Here is a 19,338-nt window from a genome sequence, read left to right on the forward strand (position 1 = left end):
GAGTCTTATCCTACTTTATAGACATGACTACCTGCACTGAAAAAACAGTTTGTACCTACGTGCGGCAATTGATATTACTGCATGTCCTTTTTTTATTCAAAGAATTTTTGAAGCTGATGCTGCAGACTTCATTGAAAGGGATGGCTTAAGAAAGAATGCTCTCGGGGTGAGGGTCTGCTTGCTAGCCTTGGGTTCACTTTCTTTAGCACTAGTTGATGCGGGTGTAGGCAAACGCAAGACGCTTCTCCCAGGGATAGAGGCCAGTCTGGAAGATGGTGTAGACACGGCGCAGGAAGTTCTGGCCAAGGAGCCATGTGGAACCACCAGGAATCTGGTGTTCCGTGTCCACAATGAAACCGGTGTAGCAGGTGGAGTTCACCTAGAGGGGAGAGGGAGGGGGAACGAACCGTCTGCTTTAGCGATAGGCGGCGTTGAAAAATGAGCAAGAAGACAAAAAAAGCCCCAGAGCAGTTCACAAGTTATGCGTGTGGTGGTCAGACACCTCACGCCTGTGCAATCTGAGTTTATTTTGAGTGCGATAGTGGAGGCAAAGAATAAAAGCATGTTTGACCGCAAGACGTGATCAAAAGCTCGAGGAGTGATATGAATTAATGATGTTCAATTCATTCACAAAAAATTGGCAGAGGCTCAGCTTGATTAAGCCCGGAAACTTCATCCGTTTCTTCAGCCGGCATCCGTCGTGTCTACCGTCGCTCCTCGCCGACGTTGTTGTTGTTGCGACGGAGAGAAGAATGAAAATGAAATTGAACGGGCCTGCCAACTGGCTCGAGCCCAGCCACCACCGCTGCCACGTGCAGATATAGGAGCGTTAAAAGATCAGAGGAAAGAGAAAAAGATAAAAGGCGCGCGTCGCAGCAACACCCACATCCGCCGAATCGGACGCTGGCTAAAAAAAACAGATAAACGACCGTAGCCATGCTTCGTCCCCACCTCCTCCCTTGCGCCGATGGCACGAGCTGGAGCTCTGTTTATACAACTGGTATGATGTCACTCCGACCGCAGCACTCCTAGCGGGAGAAGCGAGAGGCTCACCGCCCGCCTTGTCTACCGCCGCTCTCCGCCGACGGCACGAGTTGGGGCCCTTCTCTTCCACAGATGGTGTGACGTCACTCTTATCGCAGCGCCTCTAGTGGGAGAAGCGAGAGGCTCACCGCCCGCCGTGTCTACCGCCGCTCTACGCTGACGGCACGAGTTGGGGCCCTTCTCTTCCACAGATAGTGTGACGTCACTCTTATCGCAGCGCCTCTAGTGGGAGAAGCGAGAGGCTCACCGCCCGCCGTGTCTACCGCCGCTCTACGCTGACGGCACGAGTTGGGGCCCTTCTCTTCCACAGATAGTGTGGCGTCACTCTTATCGCAGCGCCTCTAGTGGGAGAAGCGAGAGGCTCACCGCCCGCCGTGTCTACCGCCGCTCTCCGCCGACGGCACGAGTTGGGGCCCTTCTCTTCCACAGATAGTGTGACGTCACTCTTATCGCAGCGCCTCTAGTGGGAGAAGCGAGAGGCTCACCGCCCGCCGTGTCTACCGCCGCTCTACGCTGACGGCACGAGTTGGGGCCCTTCTCTTCCACAGATAGTGTGGCGTCACTCTTATCGCAGCGCCTCTAGTGGGAGAAGCGAGAGGCTCACCGCCCGCCGTGTCTACCGCCGCTCTACGCTGACGAGCCGAGCCAGGGCCCTTTTCTTCCACAGACGTCACGTCTAAGATCACGCTAAAGGTCAAACGTGGCCACCGCCGGGCTACGCTGAAGGGCTCAAACTGTGAGCAGTATTGCTTTCGCAGTAAAAATTCTCTCAATTAAACACGAAACCCGTTATTTCAGGCACAACCTTCCGCACTTATCTGTAGCAGCTTGAAAAAGTTAGACAATTTGGGCTTTTAAGCTCACTAAAACTTTGCATAAATTCCCATTCGCCCAAATTTCGCTCCTGCAATTCCCTCAAAAGGAGGCAACCGCCAAAGAGAGCATCACTTATATCAAATTAATGGATTATAAAACGCGTTTAAAATAAAATAAGAGTGATTGAAATTTCAAGAGAACTTGACAGGAAGTTGACAGGAACTTGAGGGTATCAGGACGGACTTACAAACGTCATTAAGGATAACTGGCGGCTTTAGCAATGCAAGAAGATCAGATGCATGAAGAAGTAAAAAATAAGACGTAAATTTGAAGTAAAACAAGACTAAGAGAAAGAGAAGTACAACAAAAACAAAGTATGGGGTGACTAGGCAATAAATCCTTATGCAAGCTGACTTAGGTTAGCTCGAAAATGAATTATTTTTCGTTGATAGTGGCTGTGAAGTTATGTTTTAGGGAATTTGTCCGAGAGCTGGGCTTCTTGGATCTTTAGGAAACACGGTGGCTGAGTGGTTATAGCGTTCGGCTGCTCACCCGAAACAGACGGGTTCGACCCCGGCCTCGGCGGTCCAATTTCGTTGGAGGCGCGAATATAGAGGCTCGTGTGCTCTACGGTGTCGGTGCACGTTAAAGGGCCCCAAGTGATCAAAATTTCCGCAGCTCTTGACTACTAATGACTTAGTTTGTTGTCCGCATATTGTTCGGTAATTACAAAAACTACAATGAGCTTAATTGGACTTAGTTATCGAATCATATAGTGCCCTCACTAGGTAAAGAACCCCAAGAGGTCGAAATTTCTGTAACCCTTCACTGCGGCGTGCCTCACATCCTGAGTCGCTTTGGGACGCTAAGCCCCCATAAACCAAGCCAAAACAGAATAACGAACAGCCGTTGCACGCGCGTGTCCCGACAGTGATGAAATATATTTCCAAAATAATTAAATTTACACTTGCTCCACATAGAAGGTAACGGAGTGGTACTTCGTGTTCAAAGGATGCATTTCTATCCTGGGTTCGAGATTGTATTGAAATATCAGTCAAATCAGTTGAGATGTCTTCACATAAACTGCGGACGTGTCGGATCCACCACGATACCGCAATCATATAATGACCATTTCTTTGTATTCCTCTTGCAGTAGCTAAAGAAGCTGAGAGACGGGCAAATTGAACTTCGGCAAGCTATCTCGCCAACATCAGTTGTGTTCAACACGCATCTTAACAAGCTCACTGCGTCGTGGGTCACCGCTGGAACGGATAGTGCCTTCATACCGTGCCGCAAAAATACTAAATCAAGCGACGAAGCCCTGCGACAGCTCAGATTTTGCAAATCCCACGAAAGCTACACATGCGAGGTCGGTGTTGGCATCTTTTGGTGGTTCCAAGAAGTTCGCTTAGCCTGTGGCTCAGTAGTGGGCCACACCCCACCCCAAAATATCTAAGTGTGACCCATAGGTGGGCCACGACTTACGCGGATTTAGGCTTTCAAAATTGCTCCTGCATTCTACGTATCGGATGCGTAAGGAAAGCAAGGGCGATACATATCGCAATTCGTATCGCCAAATCCTGCTGCATTGCAAACTGTCAGATTGGCACTGCGATAGTAGCAGCGTCATGAAATAATCGGGAGGCTCTTATTTTCCCTTATACCAACCAACCAACCAATCTTATCTTATTGTTGCTGCTCACTATTTTTGACCGTTCTGCCTCATGCCCTAAAATAACCCGTGGTTTCTCAAGAAATACTTTTCAGCGAAACAAGCTTCTTGATAAGTGATTAAGGCATGGCACCGAAAGACATCATAATGAACATGTATCAATAAAACTGCCATTGACGCCGCACCTCATCTATCAGGTTCCACGCGAGCTTCTTACCTTCACGATGTAGTCATTTGGACGGAGGTCGAAGAACTTGCCACCGATGTTGAAGCTAATGTTTGGGAGGATTGGGATGGTTTTACATTTCACGGTGTACTGGAAATGACAGAAAACGCTGCGTTAAAATGATTATTTTCACATGTCCAAACCGGACGAACGCAAAGTGCAAAAATTTGCGTAGCGTGCAACTGAATAAGCGCGCACGCGCACGCACACGCACACGCACGCACGCGCACGCGCACGCACACGCACACGCACACGCACACGCACACGCACACGCACGCACGCACGCACACGCACACGCACACGCACACGCACGCACGCACGCACACACACACGCACACATGCACACACGCACACGCGCACACACACATAGTATCATAGTCTTAGAAATTGATCCGCCGCGGAGGCTCAGTGGTTATGGCACTAGGCTGCTGACTCGAAAGACGCGGGTTGGATCCCAGCCGGGGAGGTTGAATTTCGATGGAGGCGAAATTCTATAGGCCCGTATACTGTGCGATGTCAGTGCAGGTTAAAAAACCAGGTGGTCAAAATTTCCGGAGCCCTTCACTATGGCGTCCCTCATAGCCTGGGTCGCTTTGGGACGCTAAACCCAAATAAACCATCTTTATTAAAAATTGAAGCTGTCGCTGCTAATAACAAAAGAACATCACTGGCTTCTCTGCTATAAGCTCTTCTATAACAAAATAAACCATGTTCATTCACAAAATAAAAGATGTTATCAAATCTCTGCCGAACTTTTGGGTCAAAAAGTCCTAAAAAGCTTTGTGAAAGTATGAGCAGTTCATGCTTGTTCATCAACTGCAAGACTTTGAGGTAGCCACAAAGCATTTTCTGTCGCCACACGTTCGATGAAATTTGGTGGTGAACGTGGTTCCAGAGAAAAACAGAAGCCGGTGAAGTTCATTGCCACGTGGCAGTGAGAGGATTCACTGAGCCGGAAAGATGCTTGCCCCGTGAACTTGGAAGGAGCGCGCAGGATCTAGCATATTTGGAGAGCGGATAACTTCGATCTGTCTTAGTGCAGGCGTACGGCTTTCAATTTTTGCGTGCTTATATTTTTACCTGAATATATTTTGCCCCGCAAATATGTGCTCTGAGCTATACACGCAGCGATTCAAGCACTACCGGAGTTTGATATGCCTGGTTATCGTTAAAATGTATTTCATCCCGCCTCAATAAAATTAGTAGTAGTAGTATTAGTATTAGCTGCATTAGAAGTGATATAACTTTTTATTTAAATGTTTAATTTATTTGTTTCTAAACATTCACTCGTACCGAGAACACATCAATCATCTGCGTTAATCAGTGTAAATTTTCAGAATCCTCGGGGTGCGCGCAGCCTCACCTCGACTGGAGAGGTCCTGGAAGCATTAATGGCCTTGTGAATCTTGTCGATCATCTTCTTAGGTCCGTAGATGAACGGCAGCGAAGAGACGGGCTTAGCGGTGATGTTCTCCGTCTGGATCCAGCGATGGCCAACCTTGATGCTGCGCAGAATGCACAAAGTAGAAGCATTAGATGAACATCTCATATAGGGACCCGGTGAAAGTGTAATTGCGGTTATGGGAGACAAAATTTTCCTTGAACAACATATCGCCAAGCGTAATGAGTTTCCCATATATATTAAGCACGAGGACTCTCGTCATTTTCAAAATGAATACATAATTCACGTGCAACTGGTTATTAGTTTTGAGAGTATCAGTTATCGATTTCTAACCCGACCGCATTAATGCACTCGTTCTGCAAGAAATCCGGTATCGTAGTCTGCAGCGGCGGAATTGTCAGCAAAAAAAAAAAAAAAAAACAGGCGCCTACCCGCAATATGCGTTAAATCATCTTGTGACGTTAGCGCACCCTGCACACTATGGAAGGTGGCGCCTGTCAACTGAATTCTGAGCAAAAATGCCCACCGTGGCAGGTGGAAGCGAAATTAAGATAGGTGGCGATAACTTTTCGTTAGAACAACCTGCGTTTCACACCGCCCTTGTTGGCAGTATTTGCAATCGTAGGGCAGTGGCGCATCGATTGTATGAGGACTCTGTTTGAGGGCTCTGTATAATATGAGGATAAATTGTGCAAGGGCTCTCAGCCATCTAAGAATGTAAAATTCGTAGACAACCAATTCAGCGTATGTGAAAATCAATCTCTTAAAGCTATCGCGTAACACTCTGAAGGCAAAGCTTAATTGGTCTTGAGATTCTTGCTTTGGGGCCTAGTGGGTGTTATTATGTTAGTTATATACAATGCATATAAATTTTATCTTAGAGGGCGGGTTTTAAGTGTTACTCGTGGGTTCGGATCCCACCGGCGGCATGTGGTTGTTTTTTCTTCTGCTTTTCTAATAAAATTAGCTTTAAGCGATAACATACTCAGTAATATTCTAAATTGATCAACACCACAAAATAAATAAATAAATAAAAAAATTCCTCTGTGCCCCTTGGTTTCTGTGGCTGTTGGCTTCTGTCATATTTATAACGAGCCCCTCAATCCCCTTCCCTTGTTTGCTTAATAACATAACTCAGATTTATTGTAAAACCAGTAGAACAAGTCAAGGGGATTGATATTCTCTCCTTTACATATGACCTGGTTGCTCTTAAGTACAAGTGCGTACACACGCAAGGCTGCCAGACTTCTTATTCTTCCCAGCACCGACCGAACTGGTAGAGACAGCTTCGTCGAAAGTGGCCACAAAACACACCTCTGCACAAAGCCGACCTCCGGCATGTAACCAGAACTGAAAGGCTACCACATCGCTTACGTAGCCTAGGCCTAACTGACTGCATTCTCATTGGCACTGAGCCGAATAAAAAATGTTCTATCACAACAGATTCCGACTACCGAGGCGCTAACCATTTTACACAAATCGGTAGGATAAAACACGAGCCTCGAGTAAGAATGCTGCCCCGGAGCATGAATGCGGCTTTTGAGGTACTGCCTAACACGTCATAATCATTATCCTGTTTGTGTCCACTGTAGTACAAAGGCCTCTGCCATATCAATCCAGTTAACCCGTTGTTCTGTCAGCTACGGTCTCGCTACCACTACCTGCAGAATTCCTAGGCTTACCCCCTCCCCCCCCCCCCCCCCCCCTTACCCACCTAACTTTCCGCCGCCCCTGTTACGCTTGCTTTTGTTGGAACCAAGTACGTCACCGTTGAAAACCATCAGTCACCCAGCCTTCACATTTCATGCCCAGCCTATTCGCATTTTTTCTTGGTTTGTACTAGGATGTCATTAACAGGCGTTTGTTCCGCGACTCACTATGCTCTTTACCTGAGCAGACAAGGAAAGGGAAAAGAGGGGCTCGTTATACATGTCAGACGTCAGCAGTCACTGGAACTAAGGAGCATGGGGGATTTCGCTCTCTAATTTGTGGTGTTCATCAATAGGATCATAATAGGGAAGTCATTTTTAAAGATAATTGATTAGAAAGGAGAAGAAACAACAACCACATGCCGCCGGTGGGGTGCGAACCTACGACCTCCGAATTACGCGTCCGGTTCTCTACCAACTGAGATACGGCGACGGCTGTGCAGTCTTCTGCTTTCGTAGCTGTTCATATAATACGGGTAACTTACCTCACCTTGAGAGTGTTTACCAGAGCCACCCTCGTCCACAGAGGCGGACGTAGTACTGCTAAGGCTAGTTGGGCTACCTGGTTATTGTTATCCCACATGCTAACTAGCACTTTTACCCCTTTGCATCCGGAATTTTTCGTGGGCGAGCACAAAAATTTTTGGTGGTTTTTTTCCGGGTAAGAACCAATTAAAAACATGCCAAAAATTATGAGGACAGGAAGTACAATCATTTTCAAGGGAGAACCATGTCCAGTATACTGGACTGGGATTTATTTGTTGCACCAAGAGTAGCACATTTTCATCTCCACTGAAGAATTCTTGCTACTTGCTTCCCTATGAAGCACACACCCTAAATAGAATTTTTCCGCTTTGTAGCCTGAGTATGGATTGACATCAAAATCTGACTCGTCTCCGAAGAAAAGTTCCTGAGTTTCCTCATTAGTGAAAGTCTTTTCTGCTAATAAAACAACCAAATGGTGCTCAAAAATACGTGACTTGCACTACAAGTCCACTTGAGGGTGTTTCTGCAACGACATCGGAAATTGTGTTATTTTGGCGGCAAAAATGATTGAAATGCTAACCTAACTCGTTTGCGCAAGGATTAGAACAATGCGCACCAATTGAATCGTGGCGACCATACACTGGACATAAAATATTATCGCATTGCAAAAAACTACTCGTAACTAGGGCAAAATTTTAACTGCATTGTTTCAAATCGAGGTTAATTAACTCGCACGAATTAATTTATTTAAAGTGCAATGAAATGAAACTTTAAAAGAAATTATTTATTTGAGCATGTCGCGCGCAGCGGTATGCTCGTGAATTACGCAGCTACTCTGTCCTGTCCTCCTAAGAAAATCCGGCCGAAGGAGACGCTATCATGATCAAGATATTCCTCGTCTCTTCCGGAAGCCGTAGAAGGAGTTTCGGTTTTGATTTATGCTTTGCATGCTTTTTTTAGCGCTTTTTTATATCCAGTGTACTGGTCGCTGGGTCGGAAAGAGATACACAGACACGTACAGAGGGAGGTGGTAGAGCGTGCGTCCTGTTCCACCTCTCTCTGTCCATGTCTGTGTATGAGCGCTAGTTAACGTGTGTGACGAAGTAGCACGTCGTGTATCACCGCTAAGGTGACGTGGAACGTCTTCTAGCGGTGAGGGCGGAGGCTGTTCGAGTACCCTCTTATGCTTCCTATGGTATCAAGACCGCCAGAATCGCTGCACGCAGTTATTGAGCAGAGAAGGAAGGAAAAAACTGCTGAGGTTCAGCTTGGCTAAGCCTGGGGAATGCGAAGCATATTAGTGGCTAGGCTTGGTAATACATGGCTTTGCTTGGTTGAATACTTGGTCATTTTAATACAACCACTAGAAGCCTTCGTCGTGGGGGAAGACAACGGCATGGCTACAGCGGAACGCCGACTAACCCCGAGACGCGCGTTGGGTGAGCGCCTGGATTGCCACGGAAGCCGCGTCTGCCTGCCCGGTGGAGCGAGCGTTTCACCTACACCGAGTGTGAACGCGCGCTCGAAATGCGCGGGAATGCGCGGGTGTGACAGCCAGGGGTCCCACGGCGACGGCGCGAGGTGGAGGCCGGCTCTCTCATCCGATGTCACGTGGTGTGACGTCACGGCGTCACGTGGGGGTCCCACGGCGACGGCGTGAGTGGTAGCTCTAGCAATATGCTTCGCATAAAAAGAGCGGTTTGTTACGATATACATAACGGAAGCCAACAGTCACTAAAACCATGGAGCATAGGGGATTATTTTTTCATTTGTGGTGTTCATCAATGGGACAATGATAGGGTACTCATTTTTTAAACCGTAATTGATTGGAAAGAAGAAAAACAACCACATGCCGCCGTTGGATCTGAACACACGACCTCACAATTACGCGTCCGGTGCTCTACCAACTGGGCTGCAGCTATGGCGATCCAGTCTTCTGCTTTCGGGGGTGTTTATGCATTGCGTGTAAGCTAACCGTGACAGTGTTCACCAGCGCCACTCTTGTTCACAGCCATTAACGAACACCACAAATTACTAAAAAAAATCATTTCCAACGCTCCTTTGTTCCGGTGAGAATTAGTTTCCGTCATGCTATCTTCCTCTCCCTCAACCTTGCACACAATTTTTTCTATACCTCGCTGCTCTGAGAAATTTAAGTTAAAGCCTTTTAGTTAGCTTCCATATTTTGCGCCATTAATGAGTACCGGTAAGATAAAGATTTCATATACGTTTCTCTTGACTGTCTCACAAGTCAACGATGCCTCAAATACGGGCAAAGTAACTGCGCATACTCACCCCTGTAACTTGATGATCCACTCGTCAGTGCCACTCTGCACGTACGTGAGCTCTCCTTCGTAGTGAGACTTGTCCTCACCGCCGAGCACGATTTCTCCGTCGGCGCCGTTGATGGTCGGGTGCAGGTAGAAGGCGAACTTGGGCTCCGGGAGGCGGCCCTTCCAGAAGAGGTTCTCGAAGATGGACCAGCGCTCGGCCAGAGAGCGGGATTCGATGTTCAGGCCGATGTGTCCGTCGAAGGGGACGCCGTTGTAGATCTGAAAATGGCTGCAGCGCTTCAGGACAGGAGCTTGGTTTATTTATTTATTTATTTATTTATTTATTTATTTATTTATTTATTTATTTATTTATTTATTTATTTATTTATTTATTTATTTATTTATTTATTTATTTATTTATTTATTTATTTATTTATTTATTTATTTATTGTACACCTCAAATGCCCCTGAATAGGGGTATTACATGAGGGGGTTTCTTATATACCGACGCTGTTTTTGAAGACAGATGAATTTTACTGCAGATTATCACACTGGTGGTACGACACATAGAATATCATTGCAATATAGAGAATAAGACGGAGGAGAGACGGAGCTGTGAATGGCGCGGAAGATTACAGTGGAGATTGGGAAATGGACAGAGATAGGTTGGCGGCTGCAGGTGTAGAATAGGTTTGGTGGGAACCCAGCGGCAGTGAGTTTAATCCAGAACCTTATTTAACCTGCCTAATAATGTCAACTATTGTGATAATGGCACCTATCGAGTTGGCGTTTGGTGCCGAACATACTTCAACCTAAGAGATCATGTTGAGAAAAAATACAATGAGGACAACAGCTCGCAGCTAGATCTCTGTTCGAAGACGTCGCCCTCAGGCTTTCGCATGCCATTAATTTATGAAGAATAGGTTTGGCTTATGGGGTTGAACCTCCACAAGTGACTCAGGCTATGAGAGACGCCGTAGTGAAGGGCTCCGGAAATTTCGGCCTCCTGGCGTTCTTTAACGTGCACTCCCATCGCACAGTACATGGGCCTGTAGAATTTCGCTTCCATCGAAATTCGATCACCGCGGCCGGGTTCGAGCCACCGCAGCATCGTAGAAGCTGATAGGAATGGAAAAAGCAACGCTTAGAATAATAACCCTTATGCTTAAAACCTTGTGTTGTGAAACCAAAGGTAACAAAAGCAGAATAGGCATCCAACCAAACAGACATCAAATTAAAAATAATTATAAATAAACAACAATCCGAAGATTAACGTGTTGCTAGGCATTTTCAAGCTGAACGCGTAGGTAACATAAAAAGCAGGAGTAAGAAAAAGAAGCTTGAACTTCACCAAAAAGAAACTTGAGATATTGCTGAGTCAACGCAACGATTACGCAGCCAAACTCAGCTCAGCATGATTATTTTGATATTTGAACCTACATGACCACCACTTTGAAACTGTTGCTTTATTTTCAAGTGGCGGCGCACCAAATTTAGTCAAACGTGTTTGTTCTGTAAAGTTTATGGTCTGACGCTCACTGAACAACTGCGCATTAGAATTTAACCGAATATGAAAACACAACGCTTCACATGTGACAGAGTTTGATCTGTGTCGAAGCAGCCGCCAGCACGTTATTTCCCGCGGGCCTGAAGAACAAAGCTCATGATGTTCTCGCTCAATGCAATTCGATATGCAGTCATTTGTGGTTGTCAAAAATTTGCTGGTGATGCTTTATTCTCGAGGCAATGTTGGCACCTCTAAACGTTGTCTACGCTGCCTGCTGATGGTTTTGCTTCTGAGGAGAGGTAAGCAAGCGTAATAATGGTAACTATGTGAAACCATTTCTGTGTCACACATTGTTCGACGGAACTCAGCAGCCATCGATTGCAAATAGTGAGTGCGTTTTCCCAGGCTTCATTATTCTCATCACTTCCATCGTCATCCGGCAGTTAATATGACGCTCAGGACAAATAGATGTCCTGCATCGTTACCGTACTGCGTTTTAAATAGAAAGAGAAGACACTCACTGAAAACTGAGCTTTTATAAACTTTATAATGCGCAAACATTAAATGCAGGTGGCGTCGTCACCTGCCGATTTTGCAACTGAAATGCCTGCGTCGAGAACGATTTACCAGCGCGGATACCAGAGGCAATGACACACCACCTTTCACTTCAAAAAGGTGGCAAGCGGCCGTCCTTTTAAGCAACGATTTTGAGTTTGACACGACTGAAGATAAGATGTGTAAGACCAGTTTTATCGTTGATAAATGCGTATTCTTCTGCCGTGAAAAGCCATCCACGTAGCTAGAAAGAGAGTCAATTTTTAGACTGAAGATAATAAGTGTATGAAGTGGTTTTCAGTGAACCTTTAATGTGCATTGGAGTATACAAATGGCTGGTGGTTTAGAATTACTAAGCACGAAATATTGTCTGAAAGAATGGTTTCGTGCATGTCTACACTACCGCCACGTACATAAAAACGCGATTTAGGTGTCCACACACCGAGAGAGCCGGTTATGCGCCTCTGCTGTGCTTTAAATAGACGGAGTCTAAACTTTCCGCTGGTACTGAGATAACGAAAGGGGCATAACTGTATCAATGTGTAGGTGGGCGCCACCGCCTACTCACAGCGCGACTGAGGTGTCCACTGACCCAGCAAACCAGTTACACTCGCTACTGAGAAGCTTCACACACATACGCTAACAGACGCCGCTGAAACCCGGGGAGTGCGTCTAGAAGTGCTTTCGTAGAACAACGCGTCTGATAAGACATCTGGTTAGCCATACCCTCAGGCTACCACGGCTACTTTACTTTCAAAAATTTCTCACTTTCACGACCTCACCTGACTTCTTCCTTCTACGCGGCTTTAGCACTCAAGGTTCCTTGAGGCCACCGCGGTGGCTCAGTGGTTATGGCACTCGGCTGCTGACCCGAAAGACGCGGGTTAGATCCCAGCCGCTGCGGTCGAATTTCGATGGAGGCGAGATTCTATAGGCCCGTGTACTGTGCGATGTCAGTACACGTAAAAGAACCCCAGGCGGTCGAAATTTTTGGAGCCCTTCACTACGGCGTCCCTCATAGCCTAAGTCGCTTTGGGCGTTAAACCCCAATAGATCAATCAAGTTCCTTGAAGGACCCTTACATAATGTTTGGGGCCTTTAAGTGAGGATGCTTGAGCTACGCCCCTGGTTATCAAAGTTACCTCAGCACCTTCTACTCCAGCGAACCTCATTCACTATTATTGGGGCCAAGCTAGCTTAGACAGGAGTAAATGGTACATAATGAATATTAGGTCGCAAAACGCCTACTGCGATAGTCCACTTCACGCCATTGTGAAGATACTCAGAATAAAGAGGTTTTCGTCCTTTAATGAATCCCCGCGTCTTTTCAAACTTTCACGGCAGTTTTTCAGGGTGGTAACTGGAATCACAGTCGATTGCTTCGCCGACTGCTGGCGCAGTGAGAACAAAGGAGTAATTTTCGTCCTTCCTGATAGAACATAGAAATACGGCCGCACCTGCGGGTCGATGACAGTAGCCTCGACAAAGAGTTGCCTATTAATGTAGATGCCGGCGATGTTAATGGTCTCGCGAGCAGCCGTACCAAGGATGCTTCCTCCTCCGACGTAGTCGTCACTCACCCAGATTCCGTAGGGAATGTAGGACGAGGAGCGGCGATTGTCGTACAGAGTACGGTTGCCTGCATGGGACGAACGCGAAAGGGTGAAATATATCTCCTGAGCGTTCATTTAAGGGGATCATTAGGCCAGCTACAGCGATCTATATCAAGTATAGCAATGTATAAGATGTGCGCTGCTTAGGTTGTCAAAGACGGTGAAATTCACAACACGAACTGTTATGCAAAATCTCCAGCTCTGTCAATCGTCACTCTGACCTTTTCAATCTAGGCGTAGCACGTCTTGCATATTATCGTGTTCTTACTAGCCCCAGTGCGAAGCACATCAAATAATAAATTCATCTTCATAATTACCCCTTGCGCAAGGAGTGCAAAAAGAAGTAACTGTGGCTTCCAAGCCCAGCGGCAACGGTCATAGCCCGTTGCAATTCGTGCAGGTCTATATATATGCCCTAATACGGTGCTACATCATAAGAGAAAATGGTGCTTAACAAAAAGGGCGCGGTTCTTGTATGCGCGATTTCGGAGTGTTATGCACGAAAAGTACAAATTTGTTGCGTTTATGTGACAATAGGCGTCTGTTCTCTGGCCAGGAAGTATTCCTGATTAAAAAACTGCTTCCTCCTTCAGAAACATCTTTTTTTATTATTTTTAAGCGCTTCTGTGAAGCGATGTACACAGCTGGCATTGCTTCTGACAGGCATGTCGGATTTGAAAGACACTGCAGTTATATACCGCCTAAACAGGAGTTGGCGATGTTCACGAGGGTTACTGAAATATAGAGAAACTGGAATTTGATAAAATAAAAAAAATTAAATGGGCCTGTAGTAGAGACAGCGTCAACATCAAACTAAAAAGCTTTTAATTTTCTTTGTGATAACCGTTCTGAACTGTTGCATAAGTACTTCTTGTGAACTCTGTTCATATCAGCTGAAAAACAGCCTCCGGTCTTAAATGGCAAATGTTACGCGGCTGACTTATGATAGGTGAACAACAGGACGGCCTTCGTCACTAATAATGACGAACAGGACGGCCTTCGTCACTAACTTCAATGTGGCGTCTTGTCAAGCTTCATTGCCACACCCCCTATATAGATTTACAGGGTTCATAGACAACGAATTAAACGAAAGGACCTTTTGGGGTACTTTCTCTCCAAAGCATGGAATGGCTGCACCACTGATAGGTCTAGGGTACAGCAGAAAAGCCTGACTCACCACACAGCTCCACGATGCAGCCAATTGAAGGCACCCATGTCAGGTTCGAGGCGGTATCGAAGATGACTTTGAAGGTCTGCGGTCTCGTGCCAATGGTGATGATGCCGTAGTATTGGAGCTGCAACGGCCGGGAATAGGAATGAATGGTTGGTTAGCCATGCTTTGTAACTACATTAAGTTTTTCTGGCTTCCTTAACATAGTTGTGCCATTGTTAACGAAAAAGGCTACCGGTATCGTTTGGTTTGGTTTACGGGGGTTTAACGCCGCAAAGCGACACAGGCTATGAGGGACGTCGTAGTGAAGGGCTCCGGAAATTTCGACCACCTGGGGATCTTTAACGTGCACTGACATATCACAGTACATGGACCTATGGAATTTTGCCTTCATCGAAATTCGACCGCCACGGCGGGATCGAACTCGCGTATCTCGGCTGAGCAGCCGAGCGCCATCACCGCGGCGGGCGCACGGGTATGTGTGCCTCCAACACGTCCATATAGCGGAAACGCACCGCGAGATATATGCCCATAGAAGCCAGCAGCAAGCTCTAACTTTTTTTCGGGGGCGTTATATGTGCTGCATTTGCCGACACTAATAAGATATCAAGGTTTATTTTTTTTTAGCCGTGTAGTGGAGTGCTTCTAGAACACAATAACTACTAAACCCCATTAGGGTAAGAGAGCCATTCCCGTCACCTTCAGAGACCTTTTAATTTTACGGTGCCGTAAGGGCTCTATTATACTATGTAGACGCAATCCCTGTTGCCTGATTACTCACCAAAGGCGGCACGTTATCAGGCTGCATGGACCTGTAGAACTTATTGAAGTTATTTAATACCTTTGAACGTCTCCCTGACACAAATGCCAACAATATTCACACACGGAAAAAAGAGCAGCTATTTTAAATGCGAAGAGCCGGCGGCAGTTGGCCTCGATGAGGCATAGATGAGTGTAATGTTGCATTCTTTCTTCTAGGGAGTATATGAAAGGTTTTCCATCATCCCATCTGATGGCGTTGAACTTTTCCTTTATGAAGATCAAAAAGTTTTTTTTCCTTCTCACACGCAGTCAGTGCTACACGTTTTCGTGTATGCATCAATGTTGGTTACGTGTTCGAACCATTAGATAACCCCGCAAGCGCTGTACGTTATCTCCTCACCCCGCATTTGTTCCGGCAAAGTTTTTTTTTTTGTCTGTAGCAGTGGAGGGGTAAACTGATTTGTTGTCTAAGATTCGGCTCTCGTTACTGGCATCGGCTGAATGTGCGCTGTAGATAGCTGCTCTCCGCATCATTTTTTTTCAAGGATAATTTGTTGCTATGAGGAATTTTATTCCATAACAGTTAAAGGAGTGGACAGTTAGTATGCAAAAAGAAAGTCGTTTTAAACTGCAGCCGCAATACTCTGAGGGACGCGGTTTCGAATAGGTATCGGAAGAATGCAACGGCCTTTCAGTGTTGGATGCCAGATTGGGTTCATTGGTCGATCTCGCCGAGTCCAGAAGCTCAGGCTGGTTTCCCTTGCAATGGTCGGCACAGTGCGTGCTGAGGGTAGTTAGAGTACTGAATAGGTTTCCGCAGCGGCGATAGTGCTTACCAGTGTTAGCTTCCGCTGAGAATGATATATATGTTCTGCGTCAACGACACTTATGTTGCGCTCTATGGCTGAGCTATCTTAAGTTTGTAGAAGTGTTAAGCTGGCTAGCATTGTGACACTTCACCGGAGAGAACGCAGCTTGCTGAGGCATGTTTGCAAATAATTACTTTCTATCAGTTCGGTAAACTGATGGTACAGTACCGTACCATACCGCAGCTACGGAACTTCGCAGATGCACTCGAGTGACGTCTTCGTTAGCACCCGCCAACCATACGTGTACTTCAAAGAAAGCCCGCACTTCGGCATGAGACTACTTGTTGTGTACACAACCTTCTCTATTAATGCAGAGAAACGACGTAGTGTGCAATTTTTTCCCCCCCAATAGAAAGCATCCAACACCTAAACTGCGTTATTGTTCCATGTCCAATATTGTTGCGGAACTTTTTAGAAGTTTGTAATCCCCTGGTATGGTGCCTGGGCATGAATAACGTTCACTACCACACTTGGGTTTCATAGGTCTTCAGGGGTGAAGGTAAACTTCTGAACTTTCAGCGCTTAGCAGCGCTGGACATAATAAACTAGTGGCAGTGGAACTCCGAATAATATAAATCGGCCGCCTCGTAATTAGAGGATAATAAACTATACCCTTCTCGCAGATGCACGCAAAGGGAACGTGTACATCCGGAGGAGCTAACCTTACCTGAGTGTAGTTGAGAGGCTCCGTGGAAAACTCTTCCTCACTTGCGTGCTTTTCTATCTCCAATTTCTTCAACGGAATGCTGTTGTGAACAAAAGTGCAATCCGTAGACACTGCAGCAAGTTTTCGCGCGGAGCGAAAATTTGCCTCTAGACAAAGGTGTATTCTTGGCGGTTCTTTAGAGAGGAAACGTACGCCCCTTCACGAAGGGTGTGATTGCTCTTGTCTTCTATCAAGCTCCTCGTAGTGCGGATGCACAGTTGCAACCAAACCAACTTTATTCTATAAATAGGGCACTATGCGCGATGTAAGATTTTCTTCAATTATAGGAAACATAATGCTGCAGCAGTAAGCTTAGGAAAGCGCCTGTGAAGCCTCAAATTTTGGGCAAAAAACGCATTGCCTCACCTAATTTGTCACCCATTTTCAAGTTTGCTGCGGCTGGAGCGCGCCCGCAGGCATCCGACTCCGCTTCAGCTTACCGGCGCTTTCGTGTTCTTACCGCAGACCACGCTTCTATGCGATTCCTCCGTCACCTGCCTCCTTGAGATTTGCCTTGCACTCTGGACTGCACCCCGGGTCACATGACTCTTGAGGGATATCAACAGGCGCATGCCTGTGCTCGCGCTCTTTCCTAGCGGGCTGACTTCCCTTCGCCCCCCCCCCCCCCCCCCTCCTTCCCAACCTCTGGCTCGGGACTCTGTTTCGACCCATACCGCAGGTCTTGTCCGAGACTATAGAGCATTTTCACTTATACCCCATTGCTCACCCTTGCCTCCTCCGCGAAGAGTCCTTTTTCCTTCGCCAACTGCAAACCGGCACCTACCCTACACTCGTGCGCTACCACCGCCTTTACTTTACCCGCTACTGCGGCAATTGGCCGTGATGTGGGGAACATGCAGCTCTATTTCTCACTGTGTGGTACAGCTAGCTCATTCCGCCCGCCCCTCAGCTGTCCGTTCTGAATGTAGCCGGCTGGGAGTGTGCCCTCCTGTTGCCCGACATTGTTGATCACCGTCACCTGGTCACCCGGGCTGCGGCTGCCATGAGGTTCTTTGGGGTCCTGAACAGAGCGCTCCACTCCCAGACTGACGTCCCACATAACTTGACGAATAAATATATTCCCCACCACCACCACCATCCCGTGGGCAAAGTAGCCCCAGTTAACAGCCTTTCCTTTTTAAAGGAATGAAACACCGTTTTGGTACGCAACTGCCAAACACACAAAAACGCAGAGGGAGTGCTTCTATACATTTTAATAGTCATCGAGATCAGCAGCTCTATGTTGTTAAGGCTTCAGCTGAGTGGTCAGTAATTTTTATTCGTTCCAGGATCAGAAGGGCAGGACAGTTGCATTTTATATGCTGGCTGCATTTTGTAACAATATAAAATGCAAGATGGCACCGTTCCAGTCGTAGTTCTAAACGTTCTGTAAGTATGTTGCCCAAATTCAAAATAAGATTCTACCTAATCTGACCTTGGTAAAGGTTTTTGATGCGGACATTTGCAAAGCAATTTCTTATTCTGACGAGAATTTTCCCCCTCAGTGCCCTCATCCCTCTTTTTTGCGCACGGAAGCCAACCCAACTCCCTTCTGGTTAACATCCCTGCCTTCCCTTTTCCTCTTTATCTCTCTCTCTCTCCCTCTTTCTCTCTCAAGCTGATGTCTCGCAAGTATTAGGTTCTCAACGGGAACTCGCCCAACTCTGGCGACGTCGGTGAACCAGGTAGATATTAGCCGCGACTAATTTCTAGTACAACACGATTCAATATAATTCTCACCTGATTCTGGCCGTGGCAACGCTGAACAGTGTGATCAGCGCGATGATAACGGCCTTCATTGTGCTGATGAAACCTCTGGCGATACCAGCGACGCTATTCACTCCACAGGCAGTACAGGGCCTCCCAACCTTGGGGACACTAACCGGACGGTTTTTGAAGGGCTGCTTCGAGAGAGCACGAAGCGCTATCTCGGCGGTGCTGAGCAGGCTTCGGAGCTTCGCCCAGCCAGCTCCGCGCCATGTTGCAAAGAAAGCGAGAGTGTGACAGAAAACAGGCAAGGACAGCAGCAAGCCTGCCTGACATGTATTTGCGCTGAGCTAGCCGAATGGAATGGCGCCGGCGTGGCAGAGATTATTTGGTCAGCCGTTCAAGTGAGCATGTTTATTCCTGTTAGCCACTTGAAGGAAAAGTGAAGCCCTGGCTACCTTCGAAGCGGCCTGACAAGATATGGATGCGTGCGCTACGTTGAATTTTAGGCTGCAAAGAATGATGGCAAGTACCTGTGGGAAGAACGGCACCGTGAGCGCTTGCAGCATGTCCGAATAAATTGGTTTTATGCGGCAGAGCTTAGGCCGGGATGAATTAATTCGGCGGATTGGGCTTTGGTACTAAGGGTATTTCGTACGATGAAAAGTCTTGCAGGACATCAGTGACCAAAATGTGCCGCGTGGTGTACGGACGCCCAAATGCCTTCCTCGCGCTATCCGTTTTGCTTCTCCTCAGAGATGTAAACAAGAAAGGTATGTAAACGAAACTGACAGTGTAACCAGATTAAATAGTCGCGGAG

The 19,338-nt window shown here is 46.8% G+C and overlaps 1 protein-coding gene across 1 annotated transcript; it reads right to left on the bottom strand.

Moving 5' to 3' along the window:
* Nucleotides 1–208: 208 nt before the first annotated feature.
* LOC149333128 (lysosomal aspartic protease-like) lies at nucleotides 209–17,871 on the bottom strand. Its single transcript, XM_089557651.1, has 8 exons — nucleotides 17,768–17,871; nucleotides 16,773–16,851; nucleotides 14,481–14,598; nucleotides 13,148–13,329; nucleotides 9,651–9,907; nucleotides 5,122–5,263; nucleotides 3,750–3,848; nucleotides 209–379 (listed from the first exon to the last, which is right to left on the bottom strand). The coding sequence occupies exons 1-8, from the start codon at nucleotides 17,869–17,871 to the stop codon at nucleotides 209–211; spliced, it is 1,152 nt and encodes a 383-aa protein (XP_089413777.1).
* Between the last annotated feature and the right edge of the window lie 1,467 nt (nucleotides 17,872–19,338).

This window comes from Amblyomma mixtum, chromosome 8 (assembly GCF_055824585.1).
Source record: "Amblyomma mixtum isolate Tamu chromosome 8, ASM5582458v1, whole genome shotgun sequence".
Lineage (NCBI taxonomy): Eukaryota > Metazoa > Arthropoda > Arachnida > Ixodida > Ixodidae > Amblyomma > Amblyomma mixtum.